Here is a 13,226-nt window from a genome sequence, read left to right as displayed (position 1 = left end):
AACTTCCATGAAATCTAGTGGTGCAATTTTTAGAAATTTTAGCTAAAGTAGAAAAGTATAATCTCACTTTTCAAACCTGGTAAAAAGCTTTTAAATTTTTTTTTCATATTTGAAAGGAAACTTTCAAAATGAAAACAAGAATTCTTTTATAGTTTTTTATTTTTCAAATTTGAATTGAAACAAAGTTGATATATGACTTGCGACTTCACATTTCCAAAATTATGAAACTTCAAGCTTACACGAGGTTCACATATAATTGCATCAAGAAAAATGTGGCAAAGTTGGAATTGTACTATTTCTGTGCAGATGGTTTGATTTGTACTTTCATGCCCGGGGGTTAATATTTAAGGCAACTATTGATCCTTTTTCCTGTTCTTTTTCATTTGTCTCGACTTAAGCCTGTTGTTGGGAGCTTAGGTTGCCAACCAAAAGTTCTTGGAAGTTCTTGGGTTCGTCCCTTTGCGTATACTGTGTGTGTGAGTTTGCAAAAAATTTTGCTTGAAATTTATGCAGCTTTCTTAGACCTGTTTTATCAAGCATGCTGGATTGCCATAGGCATTCCTCAATCACAAGGTAGTCACCTGAAATATGGTTCTATTTTGACAATCATTTATGGTTTTTTGTTGTAATTCTTTTGCTTTAGTGCAATTGGGGATATGTAGCGTTTCAATTAACGTTGCTGTATAAGATTTCATTCTATTATTATTTTGTATCCTATTTTACTAGATATCCAGTGAACTTCTTTGTTTGGATTTTATTGTTAATAATCTTTGATGAGGAATTTAAACATTCTTATTATGACTAGAGTATGACTTAATTGCTGTATATTGTCCAAAAAAGCTAATTGCTTTCCTGGTTTCATTTAGAAATCTCAGCTCAAGCTTTTGGGCTGAATTAAAACTTGATGCCCATGCTGAAGATTGCTGGCTGTAGATCTCAGCCAATTTATTTATATACAGCCCTATTAAAATTCTTATTTGTAGCATAATAATAGGTTTGTACTTTGTAACCTTTGCTATTTTCTCTTCATTTATTTCATTTGAATCCATTTTATGAAATTCTTATTTTATTATCATTGATCTTATGGTTCTTAGGCTTATCTATTAATGTAGTAGTTTCTCATTTTTTTTTTCTCTATAGTTAAAGAGATTTTTTTATAACTCGCTTTTATTTCATTTACATTGTTCCAGCTCTCCAGATGGATTCCCCAAATTGGTTCTGACCTCTGTATCACTTGTTGTTATTAATTCTGTGAAAGAAATTGGCTTTCCAAATAGAATAAGACCAACTATGCTGCCTCAATTTGATAGGAATAATGAGGAAACTCTGAACTCTGTTTCACTAAGTTTTATGTCAAATTTATCTCAATTAACGGGCTTCAAGCTTGCTCGGTTGCTCTGCAGGGTATTGCTGTGCATTGTTTCACACTTTGATGATTTATCCTGCATATTTGGGTGCATGGGATTTTTACAAAATTTTCTTCTTTTCTTTTTGGCAAGGTTGTGACAATCCATTTTCTTATATTGGAAAAACTTGACCTTGATTTTGGAGGATCAGAATTAAGAATGGAGAAAAAGATGCCATCAATGAAGATCCCGTTGGCTGGATTTTTGTTGGGTAAGTTTTTGCTCATTTTTTAACTTGAGTTTCTTTATAAGGATGGTATGGCTTCTACCACTCAATGAGGGTAATGTGAATTCAATTTTATTTATAATACTGTTTCTTTAGATGATTATTATCGTTGATGGTGAACTCTCTTGCACCTTCCAGTATTTGAAAATAGAATCAAAACCACTAGCATTAGATCTAATAGCAATGAACAATAAAATATAGGGATAATTACATACAGACCAACGACAACATTGATATTTACAAATTAACCATCCAGATGATTGTCTAGAACTACCAAACCAATGTATTTATGCGTGACACGATCTAACTATTGAGAATTTGATAAAATGAAAAATATGCATTGGGGTTTTACCATGAGTTTTGATATTTGAGTGAGAATTTGAAAAATGGATTAAAGGGGATGGTTGATTTGTAAATAACAAGTTTCTGGTGGTCGGTATGTAATTGCCCCTAAAATATAACATTTTAAGAATCAACACCTTAAAATCCTTCCATGTTTGTTCCAGACACATTGGAAACAAATCCAAGTTTCCTCAACATGTATCTAATAAATTTAAAATTGTTTAAAATTTTATTTTTTTTTATATCCAGAATTAGAGTTGGAGATGACCAAGACATGCCTATACACTGTTAGGGCATGTTGGCACATACGGGATATACACAATCTATTTTTGGTTTCGAAACTTTTGTTTCGATTGGATTATCTTCAAATGTTCGAGTATCTCAAAAGCTCAAATTTTGAACTGAATCGTTGCTTGTTCAACTCCAACATATCTCTTCTTTACTCTTTTGCTTCATCTCTTTTTTCACTCTTATTATTTTTGTACTGATGCTCATTCCCTAATTCTTTGTCACTCCATTTTCTCTTGGCTATCTCCTGCATGAGGAAGAATATCCAGTGTTGTTGCTTCTCCATGTACATGTCTCCATTGTTTCTCCGCATAAACAATACTGTATAGGTATTTATTCGTTTTGCCTATTGACATTATTAATAGTCTTTATTTTTACAAGGAGAATTAATTACCCAATCAAGGCATCTTTGGGCCTCCAGTATTAGTATTGATGTTTTTGCAAGTGAATTTTATCGTTGTCTAAGAGTAAGTCCATTAACCATTTTCTTACTTTTAGACTCTTTTTTTTTTATGTATTAGGATTATAAAGTAAAATAATTTAAGGATTTTAAGATTTCAAGTTTTTGTTTTGTAGAAACTTAATAAAAAAATAATTTTATGAGGTATTTTGAATACCCCTTAGGCCATTTTTGGTGTATTCTAAATTTCCCCAAATTAGATAAATTCAAAATACACTCAACTCCGCTAGAGTGAGCTTTTGCCAGTATTGTCCACAATATTAAATATTATTTACCATCTCCTTCCTATGATCTGCCATAATCTTTGATCTCGTCCATTGCTGCTTCAAACTTGTGATCTAGTTTCTGCTACTATTCTATTCCCTAAAAGCTAGTTTATAAGCTTCGAACAAAGCACAAAAAATTAGTTTAAAAATATAATACAACAACTACAAAACCTTTATCCCACTAGGTGGGGTCGTCTACATGAATCATTTTTCTCCATTGCTTCCTATTTAGTGCCATATTTTCATTTAATTTAATAAATTAAGATCATTTTTGATACAATATGCCCAAGTCATCCTAGGTCTACCTCTACCTTTCTTAACATAAGTCGAATATAAAACAACTATTCTAATCGAATCATTTGATGGTTGACATTTAATTTGACTAACAGAGTCGCCAGAGTTCTGTTTCCATTCATTTTTCTATTTTTTTTAAAAGGAGTCGTCAGTCTGTCGATCGTCGTATACTTCTCCTATTCAAATAAATCTCCCTCCCGAATTAGATCAATGATTCTCAGCTCAATGATTTGAAGATGAGAGGAACTGAATAAAAAGGGACATACGTCAATGCGACAAACAAGAGAAAACACAAAACGTGAAAAGCTTACGTGCGATAAACCTCGCAAGGATAGATTAAGAGTGTCCGTTCAAACAAGATCGGGCGAAAGCACCTCAAACCGATATTCGCGAAAGAATACTTACGTAGACTACCCATAACCAGAGATTCAGGTGTAGGTGCCTGTTCTGGGGTCAAGAGCACTCACAAGAGGACACATCCCACTTGATTAATTATATTTTAGGGGGTACCCAAGAATACTCTCGATAAAAGGAGTTTCTCTTGGATTATCGTGAACCTGGGGCAATCGATACTCAAAGGAAGGCTATTCCGTGTGGGAACAGTCCTGATGCTTCAAAGCTCGCGCTAAGCCATCAGACAAAGAGTGAGTCTCTCACATCCCGAATGGGTAGCGGCTCATCAACACACGGGGCTTACGGAATAACCTAAATCATCTTGACGGGGATATCCAAACACGTCAAAGCACGTCCGAGCTATAAGGGCAGAGGACAAATCATCGTATCCCAAATGGGCGACAGCTCATCGGCATCGGGCCGTCAAAATGATATCAACAAAGTCAAGGAGCGACAGGGCTCAAAGGGGCTCAGCAAAAAGGAAGGTAGAGGTAACTGGGTCGGGGTATCACGTACCCGTCATCCACAGCTATGAGGACCCTAAGTCTACCTGGTCGTGAAGGTAGTCGACACAACACTTCCTGAGATCCCCGGTCAGCAATGCGTGAATTGCGTCTTCCACGGGAATCTCGGTAGCCCTCAAGTCAAAGGAAAGAAACTCTATCCTATGACTAAAAGCTGGAGCTCCAAGAGGTGGGGCTTATACCTGCCGAAGTGGCAAGGATGCCTTAGGAAGTAAAAGAAAATGGAGGTTCAGCTACAAAGTTAGAAACACTTCAAACAAAAGGACTTACACCCTGTCTGGGTCAAGGAGCCTTCTAACACCCTAGACGCACTAGACAACCACCTATAAAGAGGTATGCTGGGTCAGTCAGGTTGGAGAAGCACGGGGACTCCTCCTCAGAACATGCAAATATGATGCAGTTATCTAGAGCGGTCCTTAAGTATTGTGGAGGCCTTATTAACATATGAAGGAAAATAAATGTTATAATTTTTTAAATCCTGAATATTTTAATCTTAAATTTTAATTACCTTGAATATTTTATTTAGGATTTTGTAGAAAGTTACAATTTTAAGGTCCTTAATGAGCCTAGATTATATCGTGAAATCACATATAAATCACAGAAAGAAACAAGAAAAACACATGTAAGTGCAGACATGCAATATGATGCAAAAAACAAAACAAGCCAAATCAAAATAATAAACATGCCGGTGCCGTTGTGTCAACAACATATCCCAGAAAAGAAAATGGCGGCTGGACTCTGCATATACATGCCCGGTCCTAATTTTATATATCAATATAAAATACAGAATTAAGATACGGGGCACGAGCATCTGCTCCTGATCCTCTCCACGTGGTTCTCGTGCCAAATGCCTCAGAACTCGTGCCCGTATCTTATTTCTATTATAAGACTCTCATAGACTCTAAAAGTACATAGAAAAAAGAAAAAGACTCAATCCTACATAAAAACAAGTGTCGGCGGGAATACTCACATGCAAATAACGTATCATGAGCCATGTCTTAAAAGTGAGGGAGCTAATAGCACCTGCAAGTAAAAGGTTCAGAAATCATTACTTGCTTCCCCCATAGCGATGCATGTGTGTGTATATATAAATAGACATGACTCCCTGCAGAAAAACGCCCGAATACACTACCACACATATGCAGCATGCAGTCACATCACAAGCACAATGCAGAAGAAATATGTCTGGCTAGGGCAATCAATTCAGCAGAGAACAATAGCCAGACATCGAAAAGACTACCTAAGCACCCTAAATCCTAACCCAGCACACCATCTAACAAAAAGTGTGTCAGCTTAGTATCTAAGTACGGGGTAAGTCTGAGTATAGTATGACTTTGATGGGGTCGTCATACAGGCCCCATCCTAAAGATCCGAATGATCTAAAGGGTGCATGAAGAGGGGTGACACAAGTTAAATATATTAGATGTTTAGCACAGTCATATTCGTGTCAATCCCGATGACTTAACTCGCATTGCTCACTGGGATCAACCCAACAAACAATGCTCGTCAAGGCAGCGCCACCACCACGGGGTCCCTCTTCTAACGAGTCTGGCTCGCTATCCATGCAAACATGCAAATGCAAATGCAAACAATCATGTGACAGAAGTGATGAGTGTACCGTGAGGCAGTGACTCAGGAAAAGGTGGGCATGCAGTGGAGGCAACGGCTCGAACAAATGGGTGTGCCGTAGCGGCATTGATCCGAAAAAATGGGTGTGTCGTAGCGACAGTGACCCGAAGGGTGGGCGTGTCGTACCGGCAGTGGCTCGAAAGTGTGCCGAGACGGCAGTGACCAAAAGGGATGGGGGTGTCGTGGAGACAGCGGCCCGAAGAAAGGTGTACCGAGGCGGCAGTGACTCAGAGATAGTGGTGATTCTCACTGGGGAGCATCACCCAAATGCAAATGCAAATGCAAATGCAAACACATATGATGCAACATGCAAGTAGGCAAGCATGTGATATAATACAAAACAGACAAAAATGCAGGTGATCGGTCGACCGGGCCGTGGTGGCCGGTCGAACCAAAGTGTTAGTCGACCAATTCGGGATGACTGACCGAGGCACAAATGGTGTTGACCGGTCCGAGACGACCGATCGAGGCGTAGGTGGTGTCGGTGCAAGTGCAAATGCGAGACACAATTTTCTAGTGCAAGTGCAACGTGCAAATGCAAGGTGCAAAGTTCAAGTGCAAGTGTCGACGCGATATGCGACATACAATATGTAACATGCAGGACATGCACATGCAAACAATGAAGTGCAAATGACCACATATGATAGCGAGCAATGCTCATACTTACCTCACCTGAGAGACCTAAGGTTTAGACCTTTGGATGTGCGGCGTTGTCGCCTTTTGCTTCGATGAGGAAATGTAGGGAGTTTCTCCCCGGATCTCCGAGGGGGAAACTCTCTAAAGCGTCGCGAAACAGCATAGCTACAAAGTTTTTCCTATTTTGCGAACTCCAGACTTTGCAAAGCGAACCATCTACAAAGCTTATCTCGCTTTGTCAAATCCGACCTCCCAATTTCTCCAAGTAAAGCTGTGGAATCTAAAGCAAAGGGAGTGGGGGACTCCGACCCATTGGGACTTGTGCTAAGGCTCACAACAAGTGGGGAGATACTCGGCTCTATGGGGGGTATTTGACCACGCACAAGAAATCCTAACCTAAATGCTGACTTTAGTAATACCAACGATCCATCACGCAGGCACATCGTTGCGCCGCCCCACGCCGGCGCACGCACCCCGTGTGGGCGATCAAACCCACACCCCTAGACACTACTGATCCTAAGACTAGTTAGGAGTTTAGGGGATCTCACCACCTTGTCCACCCCTTTGACGGTTGCAGACGCGTTTTCTTTGCTTGCTTCAAGCTCGCCAGCGTCCGATCCATGCTCTAGTATGTCTCGCAAAACGTGCATAAGACAACAAAAAGACATAGGAGATTGTGAGGTATGCGAAGTATGAAAAATAAATAATTTAGCATATAAAAATATGACACCCAAAAAAGGTAAATTTGCGAGAAAGGATCGCTCGACGACGGTGAAAGAGGGGGAGCTTTCTTCGCAAAGGAAAAGACGTCCACGCCTCTCCAAGGCGATGTACCACCGCTGCCCGACGACATCGAGGTGCTCCGGCGAAGTGTCCGGTCGTCGGAAAAGCTTGGCGGCGAGGTGGCGGTGGTGGAACGCCGGCGTCACGCAACCGAAACGAGAAAAGCAAGGAGGAACACACGAAATCTGGAGCTATGTGTCAGAGTGGGACTGGTTCGTCACAAGATCGACGCCGGCAAGGCAGTAGGTCGGCGAGGTATGGCCGGCGAGGAGGAACCAAAAAGTGGACCGGCCGGAACAAAATATATTTCAAAAAAAGGACGGCGGCCAGCTACATACAGAAAAACTCGCCGGCGGAGGAAAACCCCGGCTAGGTGAGCTGCTCCGGCGGCTAAGAAACACGCCGGCGAGGTGACCGAAGGGAGGGAAGAACTTCGGCGCGCGGCTGACCGAGGAAGAAGAGCTCCGACGCGTCTGGCCGGCGAGATCTGCCTCGGGGAAGACTTTCCGGCGGAGCTGGAGACCGGCGGCTTCGTTTGCCAGCGAGGGAGGTCGGGGCCGTCGAGCATGTGAGCTTGGCGACGAGTGGCGGCGGGTTCACGAGAGGGAGAGAACTGCTTCTCTTTTAAGCTTATTTAACGTTAATAATTATGATATTAATAATATAACGTTAATATATAGAGAGCCCCTTTTTTCCGTATATGATAACATATATAATAATATAATATATTATAATAACAATTATTATATAATTATCGTTTATGTATTTTTCATTCGTATACGTCCTCGCGGCGGAGTGAATGTTCTTTCTGACTAAAGCCGACGTTTCGGACGCATCCGCGCAGTCCTTTTCGTCATTCGGGGTCGTCCAGACCACCTTTTTGACTATCGAGCCAAAAACGATAATTTCCATATTTTTTAATTCGTCTACAAAATTGTGACGTAACGAACGTTCGACGTAAGTGAGAACGATAATTTGGGCACGCTAACACGATTTATTTTGCGATTCGGGGTCGTTTAAGGCTGCTCGGTCAACCTTTCCAGCGATCGGGCTAAAAAAACAATAATTCGCTTATTTTAGACTCGTCCGCAAAGTCGTAGCTGACTGAATGTCCTTTCTAAGTAAAATCGACGTTCCGGACGTGATCGCGCAGTCCGTTTCGTCGTCCGGGGTCATCTGGACAACCTCGCTGATGATCGGGTCAATTCAAGTCAATTTCACGCGTGATGCGACTTATAATATTTGTTGACCCGAACGGAGTCGTGCGCCGTATCAAATGCTGATTGACCGTCGCCTAAGTGAAAGCCAAAGCCTTGCAAAATGACCCCGACAACGTGCCCCTCAACACACACCGTAAGGTCTCAGGTGGTTGTCTAACTACTGGATGACTATGGACAGGCCGTAAGCTATCCCAGATCATGCAGGTGGACACGCTACATTCGTGACATTAAAAATTGATGCCAACACAAACCATCTAAGACGACTTTCTCTAATTTTTTTTTTCACTGGAGCTACACCAACCCTATCATGGATATATTTATTTTATATTTTCTCTCTAATGGTAAAGTCATTCTTCCACCTAATCATTCTCATCTCGACAACACTTAAATTAGTTTTATGCTTCAATTTTAAAAGCCAACATTCAGCGCAATAGAGCATCAACGCCATAGCCATAGAGCATTGTAGGTCTCACCACCATTTTATAAAATTTTCCTTTCAGTCGAAGCTGTACTTTTCTATCACACAATAGGCCCGAAGCATTCCTCCGCTTCAACCAACCAAATTGAAATCTGCTAATAGCATCCCCATCAATATCACCATTACTTTAAACAATAGAACCGAGATATCTAAAGTGTTCACACCTTTTAATAATTTGATCACCCATTGTTACATTTCTGTCACTATAGCTACTACTACTAAAATTACATTCCATGTGTTCAGTTTTAGTTCTACTCAAACGAAGGCCTTTACACTCCAAGGTAGACCTCCATAATTCAAGTTTTTTCTGAGCTTTTTCTCTCGTTTTATCCACTTGAAGAATTTCATCAACAAAAAGCATACACCAAGGTACATCCTCCTATAAGTGTCCAGTAAGACCATCCATAACTAAAACAAAAAGATATGGGTTGATCCCTAATGTAAACCAACAGAAATAGGAAAATACATCGTCAATCCTCCTTCTGTTCAAACAAAAGTAACAGTTCTTGTATACATATCCTTAATGGTTTGAATATAAGTCATATCAACACCTTTCTTTTCAAGAACTCTCGAAAGGATATCTCTGGGAACCTTATCGTAAGCTTTCTAAATAATAAAAATCATATGTAGTTCTCCCTTATTATCTCTGAACTTCTCCATCAAACCTCTCAATAAATGTATAGCTTCCATACTAGACCTTCCTGACATAAATCCAAATCGATTATGAGAAATCTTTGTAATTCATCTTAACCTATGTTCAAATTCCCTCTCCAAAATATAATAATACAAAATTTTGATTCATTTTACCTCTAAGCAAGCACGAACTAACGATCTATATTTATTTCAAGACCAATCAAACAACCTTGAGCATTCCAAATGTATTGTATTTTGCTTACTCCAGATTTGAAATGCTTATATTCTAAATACATTATCCAAATAACTTATAATTGTAGGTGACTTTGTTCATATTCCTTCAATATTAAATTATTCTTTTGGCCATTAGAAATGCCATCTACCATTCCATGATTTATAATAAATGGAACATGATATTTTTTTTTAGTTTGCTATCACTGCTACTCTCTTTTGTAAAGTTTTTTGCATTTCGGGTAATTGATTTGGACGATATATTTTGAATTTTTATTGTCATGGATTTTTGAGTTATTTTTAAATATCTCATTATTTTATTAGGATTGTCATTTTCAGTTTCATTGAATATGTTATTGGTTTGTTTTTTCTTATATTTGTAAACCAGGGAAATCCAAGTCATGTAAGGTAGTTATGATAATAAATTTAGTATGTTAAATGTGAAGCTTTATGTTCATCTATTTTGGGATTTTATCTTTGATCAGGTGTAAGTAAGACCATATCCCTTTCAAGCAAGACAAACAATTTGTTCACGCGTAATGCTTGTTTATTAAGTTATTTTTTCTTAATCATTTAATTTTTTTCTATTCTCTATTTTCTTTCCCAAAAGTATAAGGAAGTTTTTTTTATCATAAGCTTTATTATGGGACAAATTTTATTAAAAAAATAAAATAATATGAAAAAATATTTAATTCGTATAAATTTAAAATTTAAATACATAAAGAAAATTCAATCTTTCTAATTCGTCAATCTAATGATATCATATATTGTATTGAATAGTGATCAAGTTTGATAGATAATTCTAAACCGAAGTTCTAAGCTTATAAATTATGCAAAATATGTGAAACTTCTAAGCTAAAATGAAAGTCACATTTAGACGTACTTCAGGTACATTTTGAATCTCCACGAAGCTATATCTCTCTCGCTAGAATAAAGTCAGTAAATGGGTGAGTTTCATGCTTGAACTACTCAATCAATGGATGAAAATGAGGAAAATATAGCCATTTGCCTATCTTGAATAAAGTTGGAAATTTAGGTTGTTTTCATGTTTAGTTGACAACTCGATCAATGGTTGATAAATAAGAATATTTTAATGCAAATTGGTGGAGCAACAACGCCAAATACAAATTGTTTAAATTGACTGAAGATAGCTAATGAATTAATTAATAAAATTTTGCTTGGGTAGTTCTATAGATGGCAAATCTAAGAGGTATATAATTTATAAGAGATAATTTTTCTAGAATTTAATGAAATTTGGTTCACATTTAAGGCTATAATCATCCATAAAATCAGGGAAAAAACCTACCCAATTATTATAGGGACAATTAGCTCTTCATAGAACAAGGAGGTTCGCATAACACAAGCAGCACCATGGTGAATCGTTAAGTTGGGACGATCATAAAGTGGTGGATAACTTTAGCCATGCAGATTGCACAATTGCAATGACGACCACACTGGATGAATGCGATGAGAAGTATTGGCGTGAGTTGGCCTTGGAATTGTAGGATTTTGATAGGGATCAAGATGTACTTATATGGAATTTAGAGAAGAGTTGACTACTCGCTGATTTAGTGAAACAAATGGTAGACTTGTTGGCATAATATTGTAGACAGATACTGTAGGAACATTGATTGCAGACTTCTCACTCTTTTTTAAGTTGAGAATCTATGTTGTCGATTATTCTTGGTTTTGAAGGTTGTCGAATTGTGATGGATCAAGAGTTTTGGTAAGGATATCTATGGTTCGAAGTTTCGTGGAAGTATTATTCTTTTGAATGATCACTATTCATTTTTTTTTTTTTAATGAAATGTCTATCAATTTCAATATGTTTCGTTTGATAGTGATGGATCACATTCTTATTAATGCTGATAGTAGTTTGATAGTCATGCCTCATTATCATAGGTTTGTAGGCTAAAACTTTAAATTTCAGAGTAGGCATTTAAGTCGCATACCTTGACCAATGTTATGGACCATGACCTTAAATTTTGATTCAATGTTGTTCTGAGCAACATCTTATTCAATGTTGTTCTGAGCAACATCTTGTTTTCTCTTATTCGTTCGTGTAATTAAGTTACCTTGTATAAAGTCAATTTATGATTTATTATATTTTGAATCCATCATTTAATATCATTGAACTTTTCTATTACTCATTTCAGTGCCTTGAATAGTTTCTAGGTGTCTTTTTAAGATACCACTCTATCCTATATGCAACATCAACACATTTACTGGTTTACGCTCAAGCGTAGCTGTTTCTTTTAGTAAGCCCAAGTCCTTTGTGAGATGGATATCCCTTTATTTGAGCTTGTTATATTTCATTTTCTAGAAAATTGTTTATTAAACCTCCAACTGGCTACTGAGGATTCCAACCCTTTCACAGCTATCCACCGATGTCTCGCCTCGCCTCGCCTAGCCAGAGAGTCATGCTGTGTTGTTCTTAATTGTAATTGTACCATTTTGCGTAATAAAATATGTTCTTATCATGGCTTGGGTTAACTTCGATATCATTTAATATCAGAGCTAGCTAAACCCTAGTCCTTTCCTAGGGTTTCCTAGCGTCCGCCTTACCCCACCACCAACAATTTTCTTTTATATTCCCAGACCATAACCAAACTTGGATCTAACTCTAATTTTCCCTCAAAATCAGTATCCCTAAATCAATTTTTGTCTCCCAACTCAAAACCCCATCCATGTCATTAAGGAGATATATGCCCGAGGCTGCCCGAGAAGAGATATAACGAGAGATCAATCGATTTCAGCGAAGACTTGCGGACATTGAGGATGAAACCCAGTGGGGACGTACCCTCGATTGTGACAAGGAAAGTCGAAGGGGTGAAAGAGACGAGAATTTCAACCCCATCCTGTCGGCGTTTAAAAAGGGGGGAGTTACGTTTGGGGGTCGCCCGTAAGAAGCTGTCGGTCGCCGGAATCGAAATCCCGTCACCCGCTTCGGAAGGACTTTTTAATTTACATACATATATATAATTTTAGAAAAATACGAAATCAAACTGACCTCATATTTTTCACAGTTTAAATGAAAGAGCGCTCTACCTCAAATCCTGTATCTACCCCGAAGAATAAACACAAGACCTGAGGATGAAGCTCGATCAAATAAACTAAGAAAGATATGACGTCCGTTTGGGTCTGCGAAACCATTTTATTTGCCGACAAGTTCCCCTATTTAATACAAATAATTAAATAGGGTTTATTTTAAGCTGGGTTCGGAAAAGCTCCCTATAAGGGCAAGCCCCTATAGTTAATTACATCTCAAATGACCGAAGTCACCTAAGAAAACTCTCGATAAAAATCAGGGGATAATGTCTTCAAAGAGGTCAAAAGGATAGGACTTTACAACGAAATCGGACGAAGAGGTGTGAAGGGGAAAAGCTCAAATCTGGAACATTGTTAAGGAATCCAAAT

The 13,226-nt window shown here is 38.4% G+C and overlaps 1 protein-coding gene across 7 annotated transcripts in view; it reads left to right on the top strand.

Annotated features, from left to right (window-relative positions):
• The window catches only part of LOC110031614 (CST complex subunit CTC1), a 55,800-nt gene that overhangs the window by 29,958 nt on the left and 12,616 nt on the right, over positions 1 to 13,226 (top strand). For 4 of the 7 annotated variants that reach the window (XM_020734908.1, XM_020734907.1, XM_020734905.1 and 1 more), the window contains exons 13-14: positions 1,191 to 1,404; positions 1,500 to 1,617. In XM_020734908.1, coding sequence (XP_020590567.1) covers positions 1,191 to 1,404; positions 1,500 to 1,617 — 332 coding nt within the window. Of the gene's footprint in view, positions 1 to 1,190; positions 1,405 to 1,499; positions 1,618 to 13,226 lie in introns of those variants that run through there. The other 3 variants (XM_020734909.1, XM_020734912.1, XM_020734910.1) reach the window with 3 other exon arrangements.

Source organism: Phalaenopsis equestris, unplaced genomic scaffold (assembly GCF_001263595.1).
Source record: "Phalaenopsis equestris unplaced genomic scaffold, ASM126359v1 Scaffold000840, whole genome shotgun sequence".
NCBI classification, from domain to species: domain Eukaryota; kingdom Viridiplantae; phylum Streptophyta; class Magnoliopsida; order Asparagales; family Orchidaceae; genus Phalaenopsis; species Phalaenopsis equestris.
The sequence above is the reverse complement of the archived record's forward strand: the minus strand, read 5'-3'. Positions and strand labels throughout refer to the sequence as shown.